Source organism: Drosophila elegans, unplaced genomic scaffold (genome assembly GCF_018152505.1).
Source record: "Drosophila elegans isolate 14027-0461.03 unplaced genomic scaffold, ASM1815250v1 contig_133, whole genome shotgun sequence".
NCBI classification, from domain to species: domain Eukaryota; kingdom Metazoa; phylum Arthropoda; class Insecta; order Diptera; family Drosophilidae; genus Drosophila; species Drosophila elegans.
Window position 1 is genome coordinate 1650501 of NW_024545499.1, and position 23516 is coordinate 1674016.

The 23516-nt window shown below is 40.3% G+C and overlaps 2 protein-coding genes across 51 annotated transcripts in view; both read right to left on the reverse strand.

The window, feature by feature from the left end:
- The window catches only part of LOC108149589 (Down syndrome cell adhesion molecule-like protein Dscam2), a 66673-nt gene extending 51108 nt beyond the window's left edge, over nt 1-15565 (reverse strand). For 47 of the 50 annotated variants that reach the window (XM_041707064.1, XM_017277263.2, XM_017277248.2 and 44 more), the window contains exons 1-2: nt 15136-15565; nt 10087-10270 (exon numbers count right to left, since the gene is read on the reverse strand). In XM_041707064.1, the coding sequence (XP_041562998.1) occupies nt 10087-10147 (61 nt within the window). In that variant the 5' untranslated portion in view covers nt 10148-10270; nt 15136-15565. The remainder of the gene's footprint in view (nt 1-10086; nt 10271-15135) is intronic. The other 3 variants (XM_017277267.2, XM_017277261.2, XM_017277271.2) reach the window with 1 other exon arrangement.
- A 2455-nt stretch (nt 15566-18020) lies between these two features.
- LOC108149644 (kinesin-like protein costa) lies at nt 18021-23036 on the reverse strand. Its single transcript, XM_017277380.2, has 4 exons — nt 22257-23036; nt 21491-22202; nt 21001-21434; nt 18021-20936 (listed from the first exon to the last, which is right to left on the reverse strand). The coding sequence occupies exons 1-4, from the start codon at nt 22894-22896 to the stop codon at nt 19105-19107; spliced, it is 3618 nt and encodes a 1205-aa protein (XP_017132869.1). The 5' UTR covers nt 22897-23036; the 3' UTR covers nt 18021-19104.
- Nucleotides 23037-23516: the final 480 nt, after the last annotated feature.

Below are 23516 nucleotides of genomic sequence, written 5' to 3' on the forward strand. Positions count from 1 at the left end.
ACTGAAAATAAAAATAACTTATAAATAAAAGGTACCTGTCAAACTAAAATTAATGTGGAAATTTCGCCCATCGGAGAATGAAAAACTTAGGGGTCTTGATGTTGACTGCCTTTTCCTCAAAATATAATATTGTGAACGAAGTCCAATTAATTATTTAACATCGGAGTGGACAGTACGTAAATGGTCTGGCACACTCTGAACATTCCAACAAATTATTTTCCGCGTTTTTGAGAGGTTTTAAGGCATTTGGCTGCCGTTTACCAAATAAATTAATCAATTGATGTCGTTGTAAGGTTTCAATTAAGTGGGGAATAGACGAGGCACACAGGAAACGTCGCCTTCGTAGTTTATTGTACGGAATTTCTTTCGGAACAATAAATGTTGCATACCAGATGAGGCTTTTAAGAATCAACTGGACAGTGCGTATCGAAACTGTGAGTTCAAAAGATAAGATTTATTTTTCTTAGTCAATACGTTTATCTTCTAAACCTTACACAGAATAGGTAGAAGAACCGTTAAAAATAATTGTTTAACCATTATTCATGTATTTAAATTCTAGATGTCAACTTAGTGTATAAGGTTAAGGTGTCTTTTAGTTACAAGGCACACTGTTCAGCAAATTAACACTAACATATGAATATACGTTTGTACATATGTATGTTTGCATCAAGATATATTATTCAGCATATGGTGGCCATACGGAATACAGAGCGTAAAGTTATGGATTGACGTGCGAAAAAAACATCAAAAATTGTGGGTAAGAAAAAGGAAATGAGAAATACGCATAGCGAATTAAGTTGTGCAACTGTTGTTGTTTTGGTGGCTTGAAAGGAACGATGATGATTTATCTGGTAGAAAAGGATTTAAAAAAGGGCAGTATTTTGTTTTAGCTTTTGCTTCCTTTTTTCGTCTTTACTTCTTCCGCTTAAAGAGTATCTTTATAGATTTCATTTTTATATATCATCAGCATTTTTAAGTTCACCTGCCTTTACTTTTGACTTGGTTTTTTGATGCAACAAAACCAGCAGGTGTATTTTGTTTGACTTTTTTCCAAAACCTAAAGTTGTGCGAAAAAAAAAGCAGAGCAAAACCGGTTAAGAAGCCGGCTTTAAATTAGCAACAAAAAAAAACAGAGTAAAGCAAAACAAAATCATAAGCAAAAGCAAAAGCAATCCAAAGCAAAAGCAATAGCAGAACAGCGATGTCAACGGCGGCTTAACTCAAGTAAATCAAGCGCTCGAATTTTTGTTTGCGGAATATGTTAGTTTTTCGCCTCGCAATTTTCCACTCAAGCCGGCGATTTGCAAAATTTTATGATAATTCTGCTGATAATGATGATGCAAGTCTAAGGTCACTTCATCAAATAAAAAGGGGGGTTGTGACTCAGCTTGATGTTTCTTGTCTTTTCTTGGGTAAACAGAAGTCAAAAACGAACCGTGGGCTACAGTAATAAGCAAATCAACTGAAGAAAATAACAATAAACTATAACAAGGGGAGCGGCTGACAGAACCAACACAGAAAAAGGAAATAGTGATACGGCTTAAATAACTGACGAAAACACACAGTTCGAGTGGTGTCCAATTACGACATCCAAACCACAATGAGAGAAAACAATTGTTGAACTGAAATTTGAAGTCTCAAAACTCGACACTTGAAATGGGTTTATTATTTGAGAAATTCATAATTAAAGTTGTACGTTTGGAAATTATTTCGTCTCGGAGTGCCCCCGCCCAACTAATTAACTTATTTCGTGGCATACTCAAACCCTTAACACCTCTCGAACGGGGAAATTGGAATCTAATAACTTCCGGCTAAACAAAAACAAAGGGCCTAAAAGTTCAATAAACACACACGCACGACCCCGCCCACCGAAATTAGTCCACATCACGCACTCTTGTCATCGAGGTCAGCCACAAAGGTACGGACTGCCCAGGATGGCCCCTCCTATCCTCAATCGAACTTCAGCCCTCTACCTGAACAGAATGAATCTCGACTATTTCACGGCGATTCTGATCGGATCGGTGAGAGAAAGAAACATCTGCTCGGGAGCTCAGAAACCAGTTCGACAGCTGTTTAGCGGAGGAGTGCTGGGGAAATGGAGAACAGGTATCTCAATGCCAGCGTTACCCACTCATTCATGCGAATCGTGCGGCAGTTACCCACACACTCATCACGATCAGTTACAGTCCACAAACCATTACCAATTACTAGTGTGGCTATATAAATGAAAAGAAAAATGCACACAGAGGAAAAATCGATCAACTTCAACTTTAGTATAAAAGTTGTAAAAAAAGTTTCCAAATATAATTAAACTCCATCGAGCTCATTGTTTATTATTTTATCTTTGTTAAATTATATTCTTTTTCTAAAAACTAACTATTATATATTTTTCAGAACTAAGATATTCAAATTAATGGTCTGGTAGTTTTGCGATTTATTAAAGAATAACTTTGAAACAGACAGAAATTTTTGTCATCCAAACTCATTCTTTATCGAAAGATATTAATCATGATGCAAATAAAAGCTTTTGGTAAACCAACTATTAATAAAAACAAAAACCTTAAAACAGATAATGAAGTTCCGAATATTTAGCATCAATGTAATACCTAATAAAGTCACCAAACATCGATTCACAGAATATATATGGTATGGTATGTACCCAATTTTAATTTTCGTTTTTATCTCTCAGTGTGCAGACACCAAGTAATTGTGTAATGCGTGACACAGATAATTGCAGACGCACTGCCCACGCGATTCTAACAGCTCTCTGGCTACATAGTCACCTCCAATTGCCGCCAACTGCAAGTCACCCGCGGAAAGGTCCAAGACCGCAAGTTATATGTCCACCTCGTCGTAGCCCACAAGATGACAGGGAGCCACTGTGACGACACGCCGCCCTCGACAGAAGCTGACAACAAGAACATCAACGGCAAGACAGCAACAAAAACCGCAAGCCACGGCAGCCAGGTGCGGGAATCGGGAGCGGACACCGTTAAGTCGACAGGAGACAAAAGTGGGACGAACTGGGGCAGGCCACGTGGAAGCTAGATACATTTTAGGGGAGAGACATGCGACTGGGAGTGATGACGATGCGGATGATTCCAGTGTCAGAAGATGTCACTCCACAGTGGCCTTTACTTAAATTATTGTGGCTTATGATTTAATATAGGGTTTTAGATTAAAAACATATTTTAAAGTCCGATTCTACTAAGTATGAGCTGGGTGCGATGACGATGTGGTTGATCCCAGTGTCAGAAGATGTCACGTCACAGTGGGCCTTACTTCAACTTTTGTGGCTTATGATTTAATATTGGGTTTTATATTAAAAACATATTTTTAAGTCCGATGTCTACTTTGTATGAGCGGTCTCAACTTGACCCTCCTTAAGGGGGGTGGAGTTTTAAAGGCAAAAACAAACCGTAATTTTTATAATTTTTTTGCGTCGTCATCTATGGTTTTTTTTTTAAATTTAATGACACATTATTATACAACTTTTTAAGAATTTAAGAAACATTTTTATAGAAAAATAATGAAAGATAACCCGGTGAGCGGAAATCTTCGGAGACGCCTTGAAAACAAGTGGATTTTGCGGTGAACATCTCGGATTTAATCGGATTGACTTGGAATTTGTACAGAATATTCTTATCATATTAAAAAAATCATTATCATATTAAAAAAAATGAAAAAACTAAAGTTTAAAACCATACCCCCTCCTTAAATTCAAGCCTTCGTAACAATACAAAAATTGTTGCCAATGGTTTGTCATTAGATAATAAATGTTTATCTTTTTAACAATCAAGTTTTAAGCGGCGCCATCTTCCGAAGTACATTGAAAATACTACAAGCAAAGAGCGAGCGGCACCCCACCCTTTGCTACAACGACACAATCTTATGTGGAGCAGCGGCAGAGCACACACTAATTCATATACCTTACAGGGTCGGAAAAGCTTTCTTCTACCTATTACATACTTGTCAACGAATAAAATATACCTTTTTACTCTACGAGTAACGGGTATTATAGCTCAAAAAAACATAAATATTGAATATTGTAATAAAGTGAATATAGTTTACAAGAACAAATTTTAGTCTAGGTACCACTGTCCACCGGTTGAAAAAGAGACTGACAACAGAAGCTGCACAAAAGGGCTGAAGGAGAAAGAGACGATGAAAGAAGAGGAAGAGCTTGTGCTTGAGGGTGGATTTGTTGTCTAATTGAAAGCGTTGCAAAACATTTACAGGGAGAAGAGCAAAATAAAGAAGAGCGCACACGTGCATATTTTCCAGCAAGTAGAGCTATGTATCTCAAAGATACACACTGCACACTAAAAACCCATATTGTTCGGGTGAGTAATATAGAAAAGTCATATAGAAAATAGATCCAAAGATCTGATGCAAGCCAAACTAAAATTTAAAATTAATCTTCAGAGAACAGTTCAACAAACCAACCTTTTTTGCGATTAAATGTTTTAAAAATTCCATTCTGGAAAAAAAGAAATAGCAAAATGTTCCACTGTATGCTTACTTCCTATGGGCCGAATAAAGACAACTTCAACGATAGCGACAGTAGCATTTAATAAAAAAAAAGTAATGTCGAGGGTATGACGAAGGCAAGACCAACAGCAGACGCATTTTGCATATGAAATCGAGTTGACGTCCTCATCGTCTCGGGCGCATTAATTAAGACTGCGAGCAAGACGCCAAAAGACTTTTTAAAAACATGTATATGTATGCATATAAGTGTACGTATCTACAACTTAACTTTAAAGACTTTTTTGTCCCATGCAGATTATGGAGAGGAAAATAATACAAATGTGTTGAGAGTTGGCAGCCCCAAAAAAGAAACGTGACTCAGGTACCAGAAAAAAGGCGTAAGGGGGCTTCCAATCAAATCCCGCATTCGAAATGCCTGGACGTACGCGATCACATCCATAGATGATGTGTGCCTGATAAGTGCCAGTTCTCTGAGGCTGTTGGACTGGAACTGGGATCGGTAGATGGGTGAGGCCATGAACATATTTTACAAATTATTATTACGGCTTGATTCTGTTCCATTTTTAGGGGGCGCCAAAATGATGTTAATCCTCCACCCCTTCTTGCATTCACACATCAAAATGAGTTTTGAGATATCTTCGACTCGTATCTTTCCACATAAAAGATTTCTTTTCATTTAACGCCATATAAATTGTGAAATGTGATGTGCCGAGACTGAATTCTCATTTGTTGAATAACTTCTGGATATCACATCGACATACAACTTAAAGCAAGGGAGGCAATAATCTCGGAACTTATTTGTTTTTGTAACTGCTCTATGCTTGTGTGTTTTGCAGGCTCATAAATACCACACTTCACAAAATTCTTTTTGCGTCAATATTCCTTTCTGATAAGACTGAGCAAGACAACAAACAATTTTATTTATTCGTGCATGTAATTTTCCTTATTTATACTAAAATATTATTATTGTGGCTAGGTCAATAATGTCAATTATGTTAATATTATTTTATTCATAATAGCAACTGTGTTTTTATACAGTCGGTACTTTTCTCTAACAAGTTGCAAGACAAATAATCTTTACAATAATAATATTCTTATTTTTTTCTAATATTAAAAATAAATTATAAAGGGACAATTTTTAAAAGTTCAACATTTATATTACTATGGGCGGCAGTACATGTAGTGACAATGCGTCACGCTGAGATAAAAATGGTCTGTGTAGGCAAAATAATGGAAACATTTAAAAAATGTATTTATTTTGTCGAAAGCTTACTAATTTTTCGTCACAAAATTTGATATCAAAAAGTTTATATGTGCGATCGTCACGACTTTTTAAGCTCGTTAGGTGTTTATGTAAACATAAGCTAAGAGTTGCCACTTGATTTCTTAAAGGTGAAGATTCAATATAAGAAAAGATATAATTTAAAGATACAAATTGTAAGAATTAATTATGAAAAGGTAGAAGTAAATTTTTGATGAAAATTAACCTTCCTACTACTTAACCACCTAGTATTCTCGCGCCCAGCCAACACCCCCATTTCTCGGCCAACTAATTCGAACGCCGGGTGGCATAAAGGGAATTCCACTGGCAGGAGCTCGCCGGATGAAGTGCGGCAACAGCGCGTCGCTCCAAATCAGCTTGTCAGGCAGCGGCGAGACATAAATAAGTATAATCATTTTTCAGAGGGAGGGACACTGTTTGGCAGAGAGGAGATGGAAATGCGTGCCGACAACGTGCCCCTTAGTCATTACAGCTGTTCGAGCTGCGAGGGAAGGTGGATGAGGGTGGCTGGCACTTAGTTTCTCTCTTCTCGGGTAAATCAAAAGTGTGTAACCTAAACATTTGGTGCAAATCTTAGCTGGCAAGCTAAACAAAAACCTTTCTCATTTTTCACAACTGTTTCTCTCCACTGCGAACTAAGGGTGACAACAAAAAGGGAGAGAGCGCGAAGGACTGATAGTCTTTCCCTGGCGGAGGGGTTGAAAAAAAAAACTTTACTGCTGAAGTTTTATAAGTCCCGCTAAGAGCTACATTTACTCAACACCCACTTAAAAATAACTGAAAATATTTTCCGTTAGGCCCCATAAATTGTTCGCCTGGCTGCAGCTCATAAAATATTTTGAGTTAACTTAATACGTTTTACTTATATGCATCCAAAAGTTCGGGAAGTTCTAGCAGCACTTAATGAGCTCGAATATATGACAAATGCTTTTAATGGCCCAACAAACGCTTTGATGCCTCGAGTTTTCATGTCTTTTCGGTGGATTTGTAAAGAATTTCAGAAAAGCAAGACCGACGAGATTCTTTTGAAATGCATTAGCTCGGCAGCGTTGGCAACTTCCAGCGCCATTAGAAGGCAATTATTTACGCAATTATTGAAAACTTGCTCCGCAGTTGCCGATTTGCCATACTCCAATCTTTATTCCCCATTCAAGTTGACAAACAGCTTTCCAGCTATTGCAAATGGGCAAAAAATAGGCTGCAACGGCTCATAAAACAGAAAACTGCGACTGCATCATGACGTCACAAACGAACGATGTACTTTCCCCCATTTCCCTGTGACTTTGCCACAATCTCCAACCGAAGTCGCATTCCTGCGTCTGCTGCGATGCAACTAATAATAAGTCGGGCGAGGGGCCATTAAGGGGGCAAAATTCTATTGAATCATCTACAGTTGGCAGGAAAAATTGGATACACGCAAAATTGTATTTGGTTCAAAATTATGTTTTTCCTATTCATATATATTTGCATTATGTGTTCTATTTTATATGGTTGATATATGACTGCAGAACAAATTTAATACATCATTTTACAAAGTTTAATCTCTCTTTTTTTTTAAATAAAAATAGCATGGGAGTGTTTAGTTTCTTGTTTTTCTTTGTGTATTGATGGGATGAGAGCACAGCCCCTCGGTGTTGCTTAAACAAACCCCGCGTGTGATGTGCCTCAATCGTCGAGGTATCATAGCACATACTCTGAAGAGGGCGAAGAAAGTGTCAGGAGGGGCACATCAATCATTTGTAATTACGGGCAGGCTTTTTCCATCTTCTCTAGCTCCATCCTCACATTTCGGCTCCTTTATTCCATTCTTTACCATTTGGCTCTTTACAGAAACGGAAATGGTTCTTTCTCGGACAGGGTCTGGTTCAGTGATCTCTGGAATGATCTCTGTCATATTTACGAGTGTTTTGAGTGGCATGCAGTGCCTGTAATTGGTTACGAAATCTCTGAAGGAGAGATCTTGACGATAGAAACGAGGAAAATGTGACCTAGTTGATAAGTGGTCTCAAAGTTTTAGTTCTCTTATCAGTAAGAAGAATAAGCAAATACCCAACGGAAAAACTCTGGAAGATTTTATTCTTAAAGTTAAACAAAGACTCCAGTTTTCAACCAACGAGACAAATTTAGTCTACATATCTTGCTAGTGAAAAATACCAGAAAATGTATCTAATAGTCGGGGAGCTGACTTTTTATCTGATTGTTTTTAGTAGACTAACGTTGACTGAGATGTATAAGAGATGAAAATTTAGTGTAGTATTTATTTTTTACACACAGGCTAGCAGCAAAGTGCACACATCGGCAGCATAGCAAAGCCTATTCCATAATTTGATCTATGCCATTTGATTCGCACAAATGTACTATACATAAATTGCCTGCTTCCTGTTTATATGTTTTGTGTTACAGGCTAACTTTTTTGCTTTTTTGCTGCACTGTTTCGCAGCCAGCTGTGGCCACTTGTGAACTTTAAGCTCCATTACAGTGTTCGCTGTGTGTGAGCTGAATTTCAATTGAATTGAATGAAATTAAATGCGAATTAAATGCGTCCGACTGCAGCAGAGACAGGAACAACAACATAAACATCACATTCCGAGTTTCCCATAACGGAGCAAGTATAATAAATCCATTTTATTGTTTAAGTATGGGTTTAAATATTAACACAGGAAAGCTTGGCCTGAAGACCAAAACAGAAATATTATAATAACAAAAGTAAAAATTGGCGCAAAATGTTTTTAATCAATTTCAATTGAATGATGACCCGCACAATCAACGTAAGACGTCGTAAGCCACTTCGACTCTTTCAAAGCTTGTACCTCTCTGTTCTCTCCAATTTTATTGGGTAAATATTTGTACTCGCTGTTGTAGCTTTTGCATAATTTATTCTCTTAATTCACAAAATCTTCTCTACAGATCTTTGAGGCATATTTTATAAGTGTTTTAAATATTTTCTTCTCTTGCTTTTGTCATTCCATTTGAGTTACTTGTTTGGAATTCCTATCGAGTCTCTCATCACGCAATCCCATCTAAGTAGTTTAATTTATAATCGTGACTGACAATTAATTTATCTTCACCTTAACGACAAAAAAAAATTTTTTGCTCATACGATTTTTGTTTATTTTCTTAACATTTATATGTTACCAATGGTAATATCACTTTGGGTTTTTCTTAATTTTTAAAAATAATTAAATAGGTCTAAATATAAGGCAAGAGTCCAAAATGGGGGGACCAACATCACAAATGGAAGCAGCAATAAAAATTCGTTACGTGGACGAACGATTTATTCGGCCGACAGGTCAAGCAAACTGGCCTTCTTAATTGAGTCTTATTCAATCTAAGGTAAAAGTAAACTGAATAATAAATATAATAATAAATTGTGATATACATATTTACTTTAGTTTACCGTTGACAAAACATTATTTTGTATTTTTTGGATTTATTTTTTTAGTAAGCTCTCGTTAGAATGAATTATTTTTACGGTTTAAAATAGTGATTAAGAATTAGATTGAGAAACGCGAGATTAATCCATTCATATAAATGTACCTACGGATAGGAAAATAACTCAATACTACTCGGCTGGACTGACTAGTTCAGAATCTGACCCACTGATGCACAGCCCCACCGTATTTCCCCCCAAACCCCGAATCATGGTTTCCCGGACGGCCGAGGCAATGAACCGCACGTTTATCTGCTCCCCAACACAACACTCACACAAAAAGATACAAAATGTATCCGTCCAGACGCACAGTCGAGTAAATATCCAACTGCAAACAGCCAGGAAACGCAGTGAAACAAAAGCGAAAGCCAAAGTAAATGTAAAGAAAACAACATTAAAAATGCATAGAAACGAACGGAAAATCCACAGAAGCAAGCAGACGCAATGGTAAAAATGGGTAAAAAGTCTAAACGAATGTCACAACAGCGATAAGAAGCGTAGAACAAATTGAAAGCGAAACTAAATCAAGTAAATTTACATAATTTATACGAAAAAAAATGCCCGCAAGCATATCAAATCATATTTTCTTAATCATATTAAAACTAAATATTAATGAATTGCGTTTTGTGTAGTATTTTTGTTTAACCGTTCAGTTTATTTAAATAACCCAGCGGTAAAAATTTCAAACATTTATAATTTGTTTTTTCCTAAAAGCTAGCTATATGGGAAAATTCTGTTCGTTTACAGTAACGTGGAAACATTAAATATCGAAACCTCTATAGTTTCCGGCTTCCATAGATCACCAGTTTGGAATGCTTTTGAACACAAATTTGTAGGGCCAACTGCTAACGCAAATCGACACGAGCCAAGTGCAATTACTCACCAATGAGGGCAACAGCTGTGTACAGCATTAGCCATTTGGGGCGTTCGTTGGGCATATTCATACTGTGTGCCTTTTTCCGCTGAGCGGGTTGTGCGAAGTTGGCAGTAGAGGGTCTATCTGTTTATCGATTTTACGCAAAAATCCACTGTAAAACACCCTTTGCTTTGGTTTACACGCGAATAACCTGAAAAATAAGAAACAGAATTTGTTTATAAGCTCATAAGTTTAATAAAAGTTGTATTTAGGGCATATGTTTTTAATTTTCAAAAAATGTGTCAATTGACTCATTTTATTTTCCTTTTTTCACCTTTAAAGTGCATCTTTAAGTATCTTTAAATTTCGCAAAATTTCCGTTTGTTGTTAATCAGATGCAAGTAATTTGATTAGTCAAACCACCCCGTAATGGGGACAGAGCTCCATTCTTCTTCAACCCCTTAACTCAAGCTTTAATGATTACATGAACGCCAACAGGTTTATATATTTTTTAAGGGAAAATGTTGGAAACATAAAAAAGAAGATATATTCCCAAAGCGCTATTAAAATACATTTTACCCCGTAAGAAGGCGCGTGCAATTACTATGCTCTGCATATCTATTAAGCTGTCCATCTTTAGTTCTTAATTACTTACAATATTTTTTTAATGGATATTGACCAAAAAAATGTAGTTAACAGCGATTTTTGGCAATTAAGTCCAGCATGTTAAGTCCCCCTTCTCTTGCTCGAATAGTTTATGAAATATTGAACATCATACGGACAGACCAACGGACAAGGCTAGATATTATTTACAAGTATTTTAACTATGTTGTTTAATTAAAATATTCTTTAGAAAATAACCTTCTTTTTTCTATTAGGGTAGTAAAAATAGAACAACCTAAATAATAATCTTGGGTAATAAATACACATTTTGACTTAAGGACAAAGAAGCGAAAAACAAACTAGTCAAAAAATAATAATACATAGTACATTTTCGTGGAGGTCTACCAAAACTGTCTAAGAACTACGTTCCAGTAGGAGAAGCCCTATAAGAGCGATTAGCAAATGGAATATCAAATAAAGTGAACCACACGATAGAGGGAACAGTGAAACGTGGAAGGAGACGACTACGGATGGATGTCATTAATTAAACCACAAATGGCCAATAGGGAGAGGAGTAAGCAACAGCTTCGACAACTTCTTTCTTTTTCTGCCTTCTGCTATCCATAAAATGTCACGCGCCTTCCTTCTGTTCCGCCACCCCAGTTTGGAGGCGAAAAAAACACACTTTATGATAGGCAGGAAGTCACGAATCCACATTTCTGTCTATCTGTCCCCCGGTCCCCGCAGTGTCTGTAACTTGACATTGGCCCCCCAAGACCCAACTCCTCCACACGGCCAGCGACTTATTTTAATCCATGAGCTAGCCTTTAATTGTTCAATATACACATGCGTGTATAAACCATATAGAAACAGATTCTACAGCAAATTGCTCAGTTCTTTAACGCTTAATTAACTCTTAAGTGTATTCCATCATTTGCGCTTGCCACAAATTGTAGACGGAGAATAAATGTTTTCTGTTATTCTGCATTAATTTAAAGTCGGATCATTCAGTGAGATAGCTACGTCTTATCTACGACTTTTATTTTATTTGCTCTGAGGGTTGCGCAGGCGTATGAAAACCTTTCCCTGTTCCCTGCAGAAATATAACGATAGGTGGTTGTTGGAGGGTCTGCTCTGTCGATGCCAGCTTTTCAATTGGCCTAATGAACTAACTGTCATTCACAGCGAGGGTTAACTGTCCCGGAGTTGAGGAGCTTTGCAAGCAAACAGCTGCTTTGAAGGTTTTTAGGGTGGAAAATTTGTCTATGAGCAGCTCAAAAAGTAACTCCAAAAGATACGCATTGTAATTTACGCAAAATGAGTCATCCGTAGACCTCTCCCTCAGTTTTCAGCTTAAAAACGTTCGTTTTCGATCTCGACAAATGATTCTGCGATTCTCGTATAAAACAATTTAGAAAACATCTGGTAATCAGTCAACGGGACCAGCCGTCTGTATAGCTGCCTTTGGCATATGTACGGATACATTTTTATATATGTACATATGTATGCACAATGTACATATAGACAGCCAACCCCTCTCTGAGCGGAACCGTTTGGTCAATCGCGTGGTAAAATCAACGAATCAAAAACACTTTTTATATTACTCATGCTTGCATTTTGTATTCTTTTTGTTGGTCCGTCTGGCTGGATGTGTAACTAAAAATTGGGGTGACGGGCCAATAAATTTGAGAAAGGGTGGTGCCAGGTGGAGGGGCGGATGGGGCAGAGGGCAGTGGCCCGTTGCAGGGTCGTCGTCAGTAGCGGAGGACATGTCCATTGTCCAGAACCAATGCTATGACCCATTCGCGCTCACAGTTTTCCGCACTGCGCCCCTAATTGAGATTCAAGTGCTCTCGACGGCAGCGAGAACAAAAAAATATTTATTCGGTCCTTCATTTGTTTGTCAGCCTTTGTTCACTTTAACCTCATCCGCTGTGTCATGTTTGTGCCCAAGTGGAAATCAATATTTGTCATCAGGCAAGAGCAGTTGAGAAAGTGTTCATCAAATCGATGGGAGCGACCAAAAAAAATTGTTTATCCTACAATTTTAACAGTGTACATAGTGAAGTGATTGCAGCTATCATATTTTCAAAAGCAATCAAAAAATATACGAACATCTGATTTATTATGATTATTTTATTGGATACAGCCAACAACCAGGTTTTTAGGAACAGCCGCGTCAATATCAAAACTTCTAAACTTCTAAAAATAAAAGAAAGTAAGAATGTACTGCAGTTATTAGTCTATACAACGCTAATTCGTACACCAATACATTATATCTTTCCCAGTTTGTAGAATGTTTGGTCTGATCCTTCTGATGTCAGCAGTCGAAACAGCTATGCGAAACATTTAATGTCACTTGAATCTTTAAACGCGTTTTTCTCGAAACTTTGTTTTCAAAGTCGGTGATCGACTTTTCGCAAACTACTTAACTGATCGTAATGACATTTTTTACAGGTCGTCAAAATATAATTTACAAGGTATTGACAAATAATTTTTTTTTGCCAATTATTAATTTAAAAAAAAACAAAGAACAACGAAAAATGTTGACCAAAATTCGCGTTTTTATACCCTTGCAGAGGGTATTATAATTTCAGTCAGAAGTTTGCAACGCAATGAAGGAGACATTTCCGACCCTATAAAGTATATATATTCCTGATCAGCATCACTAGCAGAGTCGATCTAGCCATGTCCGTCTGTCCGTTCGTCCATCCGTCCGTTTCTACGCAAACTAGTCTCTCAGTTTTAAAGCTATCTGCATGAAACTTTCCCGAAAAGTTGTCTTTCTATTGCAGGTAGTATATAAGTTGGAACGAGCTGGATCGGACAACTATAGCATATAGCTCCCATAGGAACAATCGGAAAAATAAATAAAAAACAAGAAAGGAAGCAAACTTCGGCAAGCTGAAGTTCATATACCCTTGCAGCTATTGCATGAATTTTTTTCTTAGTGCTTCGACATATAGTATTGGGTAATTATTTCAGAATTACTGTTTAAATTTCATCAAAATCGGACGACTATATCAAATAGCTCCCATAGAAATAATAAAAATATATAAAAAATCTATCTAATATTTGGCCTGCAAATCATCATAGCTTCAATGTTTTTCAACATATACGCAATTAAATCATAATTTTAATGTTTTCAAAAGTATTAAATTCTTGCAATAGCTGCAAGGGTATATCAACTTCGGCTTGCCGAAGTTTGCTTTCTTTCTTGTTTTTATTGAAAATAGTCTGTTTTTTTAACTAGAAAAACCATGTAACCCCTTAAAAGAAAAATATGGGAACAAGCAATGTTTAAAACTCTTTTTTAATAACTACTTAAATTAATTGAGCTGAATGTATTTATAAAGATTAAATAGGGAACATTTTGATCATTTATTTGTTAACTATAGTTCCTACATTCACCTAGACATTGACTTCATCTTTAAATTGCTTTATTGCTCTGGAAACAGGGAGTCACATGGAAAATTGGCAACTAGCCCAAGTAGTGGAGAATCGCTGCCTAGCAACAGGATGGCAAGCCGACGAAAATCCAGAAAAAGAAGCGGAAACATAAAAAGTATATCAGGCAGGCGGGTGGGAAGGGAAGCGAGTGATGGTAGCGCAACACTTGCAAAATCAAATAGTGGAAACTTCAGACACACCAGCTGAAAAAGGACCAAGGCAGCTGCATGGGATTTCAGAGATTTTACAAGCGGGGGTTGAACTGGCACTCGCATAAAAACACATATACATATATGCACAAAAGGATCGCAGCGTATGTGTGCCACATTGAAACTGCGAGGCATTTTAAAAGGTTCTTGAGAATGAAGAGTTTTGAGTAGGGAAAACTACCTGACGGGGACAAAGGACGAAGGACCAAGCAGCAGGAGGCACAGGTTGCACACACACATACCCGCTTACATGGACGCACAAGCGAATACAACGGTAATCGCAGAGTTGCTTTTCTGCGGTGCCAAGGGCGCATGCGCCGAAAAAAAATTCGCTGAAAAATTCAGGGACCGAAATGATTTCCTCTAAAAGTAAGTTTATAAATGAAAATGAATTCGGAATGCCTGCAAATGGCTAAATATAAGAATAGACATCAAGAAATGCACTATTAAACCAATTTCAGGGCACCATAACTTGGATTTTTCCTCCCTAATTGCCAAACATTTTCACACCCTTTTGCATGTGTGTGTGATATGCAGTGCAGAAAGTAACCATTTTTGCATTCCCGGATTGGGAAAACCTGTCATTTGCGAAAAATCAATAAGAAGCCGCAATTAAATGAACAAATTTAGTTAATAAACCGCTTTTATATCATCAAAAAGCATCCTGCAATGGATTCTGCTGACTACCGTTACTCAGTGGGCGTGGGCAGGACTCACGCACACACTCGCACAAAACCTATACATACACAGCAGGCACAAAGAAAATGTCCAGACAACTGCGAAAACAGCTCTTGAAATTGCCGACTTTTCTTACCGTTAGCGCTCTTTTTGATGGCCAAATTATTAGTTTAGTTCGTCGTTAATTGTTGTTTTTAACACATTCACACACAAACACGCACAGTGAAAGTGGTGGGCAATTTGCAGCAGGGTGCCACTAATCCACAGGGGTGGCGACTCCGCACAAAAGCACCGCACGCACAAACACAGATACTTTGCTCTGCTCTTGGCTATCTTTCAGATACTTTGCATACTATTATTCACTTATTTTTTGGGAGGTGCACAACCACCGCGTACGGGGGGTTGGGTTGCTAGTCGCGTTCCGCTGCCGTATATCTGTATCCGTATCCGTGTCCCAAAACAACGCTCACACGCACACACACAATCAAACGCACGCTCTCGCGATTCGCCGACTAACGCTGAATCCGGTTCTCGATCGCTTGACGGTCCAAACAAGACTGAATCGGATGCTCAGATACAGATACTCGCCCTCGGATTCAGACTCTCCGCTCAGTCAGCCGGCCATTTTATAGCTCCCTCAGTTGCTCTCCCTCTTCGCCTTTGAGTGCCTGTGTGTGTGTGAAGGGGCAATTGTTTGGGAAATTTCAAGGGAAATTTCGCACCTGTTGCCGGTGGAACAAATGTGGGCGGTGTTTGTGTGGACTTTAAGGTGCAAGTCTAGTAACTAAGATGGCTACAGGAAAATGTACATTTTCACTATTTGCATTTACCAGTTATTTATATCTTCTTTAAGACAAATAAATAATAATTACTGCTACCTTCAAAAAAAAGAGGAAAATAAGATAAACAAGAAAGGAAGCAAACTTCGGCAAGCCGAAGTTAATATACCATTGCAAAAACTAAATATTCTTGAAAACGTTAAAATTATGATTTACTTGCGTGTATGTTTATAAACATTGAAGCTATGATGATTTGCAGCTTAAATATTCGTCAGTTCCTATGGCAGCATTCTGATATCGTAATCCGATTTCAATATAATTAAAATCGTAATTCTCAACTGTCATATTATTAATAAGTCTAGAAGAACTTCTAAAAAAAACAAGAAAGAAAGCAAACTTCGGCAAGCCGAAGTTCATATACCCTTGCAGCTATTGCAAGAATTTACTTGCGTATATGTTTAAAAACATTGAAGCTATGATGATTTGCAGCTCAATTATTTGATAGTTATTTTATATATTTTTATTGTTCCTATGGGAGCTATATGATATAGTCGTCCGACTTTGATGAAACTTAAACCGTAAATTGGAAATATTTAACCATTACTAAATGTCGAAGAACTAAACAAAAAATTAAAAAACAGAAAAGTTATAATTTTTTTTCATTTATTTCTCCGATTGTTCCTATGGGAGCTATATGATATAGTCGTCCGACTTTGATGAAATTTAAACCGTAAATCGAAAATATTTAACCATTACTAAATGTCGAAGAACTAAACAAAAAATTAAAAAACAGCAAAGTTATAATTTATTTTCATTTATTTTTCCGATTGTTCCTATGGGAGCTATATGCTATAGTCGTCCGATTTTGATGAAATTTAAACCGTAAATTGGAAATATTTAACCATTACTAAATGTCGAAGAACTAAACAAAAAATTAAAAAACAGCAAAGTTATAATTTTTTTTCATTTATTTTTCCGATTGTTCCTATGGGAGCTATATGCTATAGTCGTCCGATCCGGCTCGTTCCGACTTATGTACTACCTGCAATAGTACAGACGGACGGACGGACGGACAGACGGACATGGCTAGATCGACTCGCCTAGTGATGCTGATCAAGAATATATATACTTTATTGGGTCGGAGATGTCTCCTTCACTGCGTTGCAAACTTCTGACTGAAATTATAATACCCTCTGCAAGGGTATAATTACAAAATAAAAAATTTACATTTTTTTCTAATTTTTTCTACCCTTGCAGAGGGTATTATAATTTCAGTCAGAAGTTTGCAACGCAGTGTAGGAGACATCTCCGACCCTATAAAGTATATATATTCTTGATCAGCTAGGGGAGTCGATCTAGACATGTCCGTCCGTCCGTTCGTCCATCCGTCCTTTTCTACGCAAACTAGTCCCTCAGTTTTAAAGCTATCTGCTTGAAACTTTCACAAAATTTGTGTTTCTATTCCAGGTAGTATATAAGTCGGATCGAGCCGGATCGGACGATTATATCATTTAGCTCCCGAAGGAACAATCGGAAAAAAATTTTTAAAAATTATAACATTGCTGTTTTTTAATTTTTGTTTTAGTTCTTCGACATATATAAATGGTTAAATATTTCAGAATTAAGGTTTGAATTTCTTCAAAATCGGACGACTATAACATATAGCTCCCATGGAAACAATAAAAATATATAAGAAAATTTTTCTTTTTAAATGTAACTTTTCTATTTTGTAATTTTTTTTTTTAGTGCTCTTGGACTTATTAATATTTTGACAGTTCAGAAGTACGCTTTTAATTTTATTAAAATCGGAAAACGATATCATATAGCTGCCATAGAAACCAGCAGATAATTGAGCTAATCATCATAGCTTCAATGTAAATAAGTAAATCATAATTTTGCTTCAAGTAAATTATAATTTTTATGTTTTCAAGAACATTTAGTTTTTGCAATAGCTGCAAGGGTATATGAACTTCGGCTTGCCGAAGTTTGCTTCCTTTCTTGTTTAATAGTTTTTTTTAATATTTTGATTGTTTCCATGGGAGGTATATGGTATAGTCGGCCGATTCGTCTCGTTCCGTTATAAGGGGTATCAAAATATCTACTCAGATAGCAGAAAAAGTTTTAAGTTCTTAGGGTCAACTTATTATGTATATTAGTTTGGTCCAATCTATTGAAGCAGTACCTTACAAACAACCCACATATAAGTATAATTGTAACGAAGTTTTATAAAAAAACACTTGAATTAGGGATTAATCATTATTATTTATTATTAATTATTTATCTGCTTATCCAACAATGTCGAAAGAAAAGCAATGCCGAGCGTTTGTAGCGGAATATCTATGCTTTTAATTGTGTATCAGATTTTCCACTTCCATTTTTTGTAAGTACATGTATCAATATCAATTTAAGAATGAGGTTGTATAAATACATATATAATCGGAATAGGTTGGAATCTTTGATAACTGCAATTAACTGAATTGCCAACCAATTCGTTATACACAACCAAAAAGTTTTGAAATTTTCAAGTGCAACATGAGTATTAGATCTTAGCATGAGTATTATCTTTACACTTAGGTTGTACAGGGTAAATGCTTTTGATAGAGTTCATAGAAGTTAACACTTGTTTAATCAATTACGAGTATTTTGGGTAGTAACAAAAGTTAAGTAAAATTCGAGGGAAGACACAATAGTGTTTGCAACTAACCTAAAACTTACAAAAATCAATTAAAATTAGGTGGTAAACTAACACATTATAGTTATGTACAGGTTAAACTTTGAGCGAGTTATATGTGTGGTTTGTCTTGCGAGTATCTCAAGAAGCAGGTCAAGTCTTTGCAGTTCAACATCATGAGGATAATTGTTATGCTAGGTATATGTGTATAGGTTTGTAAAATAAATGCTTTCCAGCTAATGAGTCAGAATGAGAACCGTGTCAAGTCTATTTGTGTCATGACTGTGGACGAATCTTGTTCAGTACTTGTGGCCGGGTTTTGAGTTCTCTTCCTCAAAACATATCGAACTCTAGCCCCTAAAATAACAAAGGCGACAATTATAAAAAAATTAATTGATAATTTTTTTAATTTTAGGTGTTGTAAACATTTGTTCATGAAATTAGTTACCTCGCTCTTTTGACTTGTTTTCCATAATGTTTTAATAGTAATCATTAAAAATGCTATATATATTTTAACCGGAAGAAGCTAATATTTTTCCTAGATAAATGCCGCCTTTGTCATTATAGTGGACTAGTTTCGATACTTGTCTATACATGGCCTATGGCTATTTGGCTTAACCTGATATAATCGCCCTGGAAATGGATAAATTCGTGCCTAATTACGACGACTCGCGTCCTGGATAATTATCTTGTTCTTTTGCCGCGTCACCTTCGTGGCCGTCGGCGCTGGCATCAGTCGCTTAAGCTGCTCCGGCCTAAAGCTGACCAAGGCCTTATCCTTGATTTTACCCACCGCTCCCGTGGTAGTGGTTGTGGTCGTGGTAGCCGTGGCCGTAGTGGTCGACTCTATCAAGGCCGTTGATTCTTCGGCCGTAGAGCCTGAGGAACCGGCTGCTGCTGCAGCCGAGGCGTACCTGGTGAGCACATGGAACTTGGCGAAGATGTTGCGCCCACTGCGTTGCTCCTTGTCCTTGTACTTGTCGAGCGCCGATCCAGTGGGCAACGGCTTGGGCGCCTTGACCAGCGCCTTGCTGGGATTACTGCCAGTCGCCTTGTAGAAATCGTCGTAGTCGAAGTCACTGTTGGTCTGCCGTGGAGAGGTTGCCGTGGCGGGGGCCAGAGCTCGCTCTCCGTAGCTGGCCGAGCTGGCCGACGTTTCCTCGGCCATGTGGCGCAGCATCAGGGTGAGCTTCATCTCGTGCTGGCGCTGCAGCAGCACCGCGTTCCGTTCGCCTTCTAGACGGGCCTGACGCACGGCATTGGACAGGACGCGCTCCTTCCACTCCCAGGCATCCCGCTCGCGCTCCAGCTGCACTAGCTGCAGCTCCAGCTTGCGCGAGGAGTCGCGCAGGTCGATCACCTTGGTGAAGTATTTGTAGAGAAGCGTGCGCATCTCCTCCGTCGAGAGACGGTTCAAGCGGGCCATCAGCATCTGCTCGCCCTTCTCCCGCTGTATCCGATCACTGGTGTCGATGGAGCGGTGGCCGGTGATCATCTCGTTCTTGAACTCAATGGCCGCGTCTATGGCCTCGATGGCTTCGTCGCACTCGAGCAACTTGCGCTCCTCCTTTTGGGTCAGCACCTTGTCCCGCTTGAGCTTGCGGTCCAGATGGCAGCGCTCCTCTAGCAGCAAATCGCGAGTGCCGCGCAGATTGCGGATCTCGTGGCGCAAGCTCTCCTGCTGCGCTGGTCCCGGCTGCTCCTCCAGGTTGTCCGACTTCTCGCGTAGAATGTGGTTTAGATGAGTGATTCTGGCCTGCACCGCCTTGAGCTGGCGGCCATGCTGCTCTGGCGAACCCGCCTGGGTCTTCACCAGCTCCTTGCCTGTGTCCCGAGAGTCCCGCAGCTTGGCCAACTCCGCCTCCAGCTGATCGCGCAACTTGCCCTCCTTGCGAAGCTTTTTCTCCAGCTCATCGGCTTGCTTTCGCGACTCGGCCACTGATTGCTGCAGTTTCTTCACCTTCTGCCCGCTTTCTCCAGCAATGTGCTTCATGGAGCTGAGGTCCTCCAGCCGACGCTCGAGGTGCGCAATTATCGTCGTACAGCGCTCGATTTCCGGCTGCTCCCGGCCCTGCACCAGGGCTTTTCCCAGCTGCTTCTTGGCCTTGTCGCACTCGGCCTCCAGCTTGGCCCGCTTCTTGTGGAACCGCTGCTTGGCGTGACTGCGCGTGTCGCTGTTCTTGACCAATTCGCCAATAATGTTTTGCTTCACCTGGATCGTTTGTTCGATTTCCCGCAGTTGACGCTGCTTGCCTTCAATTTCGGCCACCAACTTGCGCAGCTTCTTCTGCAGCTGCTCGATGGGAGCGATGGCGGCGGCTGCAGCGAGAGCCGCCTGGCGGAGACCTTCGCCCGAGGAGCTGTCCAGCGGATCGACGATTGAGTCGGGATCGATGGGCGGCGGCGGCTGCTGCGAGGCAACTCTATTAAGCATAGCCAGCTCTGCTGTACTCAAGCTGGCGCCTGGCTGAATGCTTCTCCTGCGACCTAATAAAGGAAATAAAGTCAATGTAAAGCTAAATTGGATGGATTCCAGAAGCGAAAGACTCACCGCCAATGCTAGTTTTGCGATCCTCCCCGTTTTCCGCTGGCTGCTGCGGCTGATTCTCGCGATCGTGGCTCTGCATGACCGCCTTTGGGTGTTTGGCCAGGTAATCTGCGTGCCTCTCCAGGATAAGCGCGTCCGTCTTGTCGCGGAACTCCTCCATTAGGCTCTCCATTTTGTCGGCTAAATCGGGTCGCTGCGACTCATTGTCCGTGTCGTTTTCGTTATCGGAGTTGGGCGGCTCAGAGTTGGCTGGCTCAGAGTTCGCCGCTTCGGAGTTCAAGTCCTCCGGCTCCTCTGCCTCCTGAATGGGAACCAGCTGCCTCTGCTGGCGCAAGGCCTCCGTTGAGCTGAGACACTCCTCGCACTCCTGCTTTAGATACAGCCACTCCTCGATCTGTTCCTTCTCCAGTTCACTGATGAGCTTGGATTCCATTAGCCTGAAAGCGCCTTGGTGTTCAAAAGGTTCGAATGGAATTTAAATTTGTCCACTTACTTGGCAAACAACCCCTCCGCGTTGGTCACTAGTTTGGACCACTGGCTGGCCGCAAACTGCAGCCCAAAATTGTCGCCCGACACCGCCTGCGCCAAAGGTCCAACTGCGGGATCGGAAACTGGCAGCGCCTCTGGAGGCCGCACGATCAGCGTGTTGTCGTCCGAGTAGGTGTTCATGATCACATAGTTGCGCACACACTGCACCTTAAAGGCGAACTGCAGGTTGCCCAGGGTCTCGACCAGGTGCTCCTCCAGCGGCGACACGCACAGGATCACGAGCGTCTGAGCCCTCCCGCCGAACGAGTCCTTCAGCAAAGTGGTGAGTGTGGTCTGGCCATACGGAATGTTGCCATTGACCCCGTACATGAGTCCGGGATCCGTGAGAGTGCTGACCACCTGCTCCAGCATGTGCAGGCCGGCATCGCGCGGTCGTCCAGGTGGCGGTTCGCCGCAACGTTCCGTCCCACACAGATCCGAGAAGCTGGCCGTGGACAGGCGGTGCTGCAACAGGCCCTCCTTGGACACCCACTGCTGCTCCAGGGTGAGCGTGAACAGCGTGTGCGCTGGCAGCGACTGGCGGGCCGACAGACCCGTCTGCAGCCAGCGGAAGACGGCGTCTACATTGGTGCAGTGTATGTTGCCCATGCCCAACAGGTCACAGACCTCACCTCCGCAGATTTCTACAAATCCCACGTTTATGGCATACGTACGTTCTGAAAGGGGAGCTATTAGAGTGCTGATATGTAACACATCGATGATAAACTAACCTGGGTGCGAGGATATGTGCGCAAAGATATCCCGGACGCAGAGGTGGACGACTCCCTCGGAGGGTTCCTTGTGGGCGCTATCCTCGACACTGCCGTAGAGGGTGTAGCTCTTGCCCTGGCCATGCTGCCCGTAGGTGACCACGGAGGCGTCAAATCCCTCCAGGAAGAGGGTGATGAGCGGAAGGACCGTCTGGTGGTACACCTGCTGCTGGGAGCTGCTGCTGGTCAGGGCGTGGGTAACGGGCACCGTGTGGGGACCCACTTGGATGAGTCCAGCCGCAATGCTGTCCATGGGATCGCCGCCCGGCAGGGCACTGGGCAGCCCCAGGGCGGAGGCGCTGATGGGGATGGCTTGGACGCAATATCTGGACTGCGGCGAGTCCTTGGCCCCGCTATCGTTGCCATTGGAGTCCATAGATGGTTTCGGATCGGACACACAGTCCTCCTCCGCATTGCCGTTTGTATCCGACGGTCCCTTGGCATCCACCCCCGCCACTGCATCTCCAGTGTCCTTGGAGTCCGCTCCTTCGTCCTCCGCCTTCACATGCTGGCTAAAACCAGCGGGGGCGACACTCTCCTTTAAATCCTTGAGTTCCCTGTGCGGAAAAATACGCACAGCCACCTGTATCGGTATTTCCATGGTTGATGCTTCTGTTCTGGTTTGGGAGGGGTTTCTTCATTCGGCCTCCTGCGCTTTGGTGCGCATTTTTGCGCTTTTAAATACTTGCAAATATCAGCTCCGAATCGATACAGTGTGATGGTGTGACCATAGCTAGAGCGCGAGAACATACCGAAAATATTTACTGAGGAGCAAGTTAAACAAAGAAATACCAGATTCCATTAAGGCTATTAATCAGATCGACAAATCCGTTCGTATGCTGTGGGAGAGAGCGAGAGGCAAATAACTGGCGGACACTTTTCGTCTCGTCGTTTATTTACACGTCAATAAAGTGATTAATAACGCTAAGCCAGATACAATTTTGAGAAAGGAAAGTAAAACTGTTTTCCGCAGATAATAATTTATACATAGCTGTTGCCAAATTAGTGAGCCAAGAGTTTTATTTAAATTGGCCTACTGAAAATAGACAAGATATCTCCACTTTTGGATATTTTAGAAAATTCGTTCAGTATAAGCCCAGCTTCACTTTTGTAGATGAGGTTGTGGCCACCACTCCATTATTTTCTGATTTTTTTTTTCATAGCTGTCAGAGAGGTTTCTTGTAAGTCGGCCTGTTTCTCGCCTCATAGTTGAATAAGAGT

What these genes read in the sequence shown, in the direction of transcription:
- LOC108149644 (XM_017277380.2), bottom strand. Translation starts at nt 22,896, where the DNA reads ATGGAAATACCGATACAGGTGGCTGTGCGTATTTTTCCGCACAGGGAA. An exon ending in GCACATATCCTCGCACCCAG is followed by an intron (nt 22,203 to 22,256) that starts GTTAGTTTATCA and finishes CTCCCCTTTCAG; the next exon opens with AACGTACGTATGCCATAAAC. An exon ending in TCGCAAAACTAGCATTGGCG is followed by an intron (nt 20,937 to 21,000) that starts GTGAGTCTTTCG and finishes TTCCTTTATTAG; the next exon opens with GTCGCAGGAGAAGCATTCAG.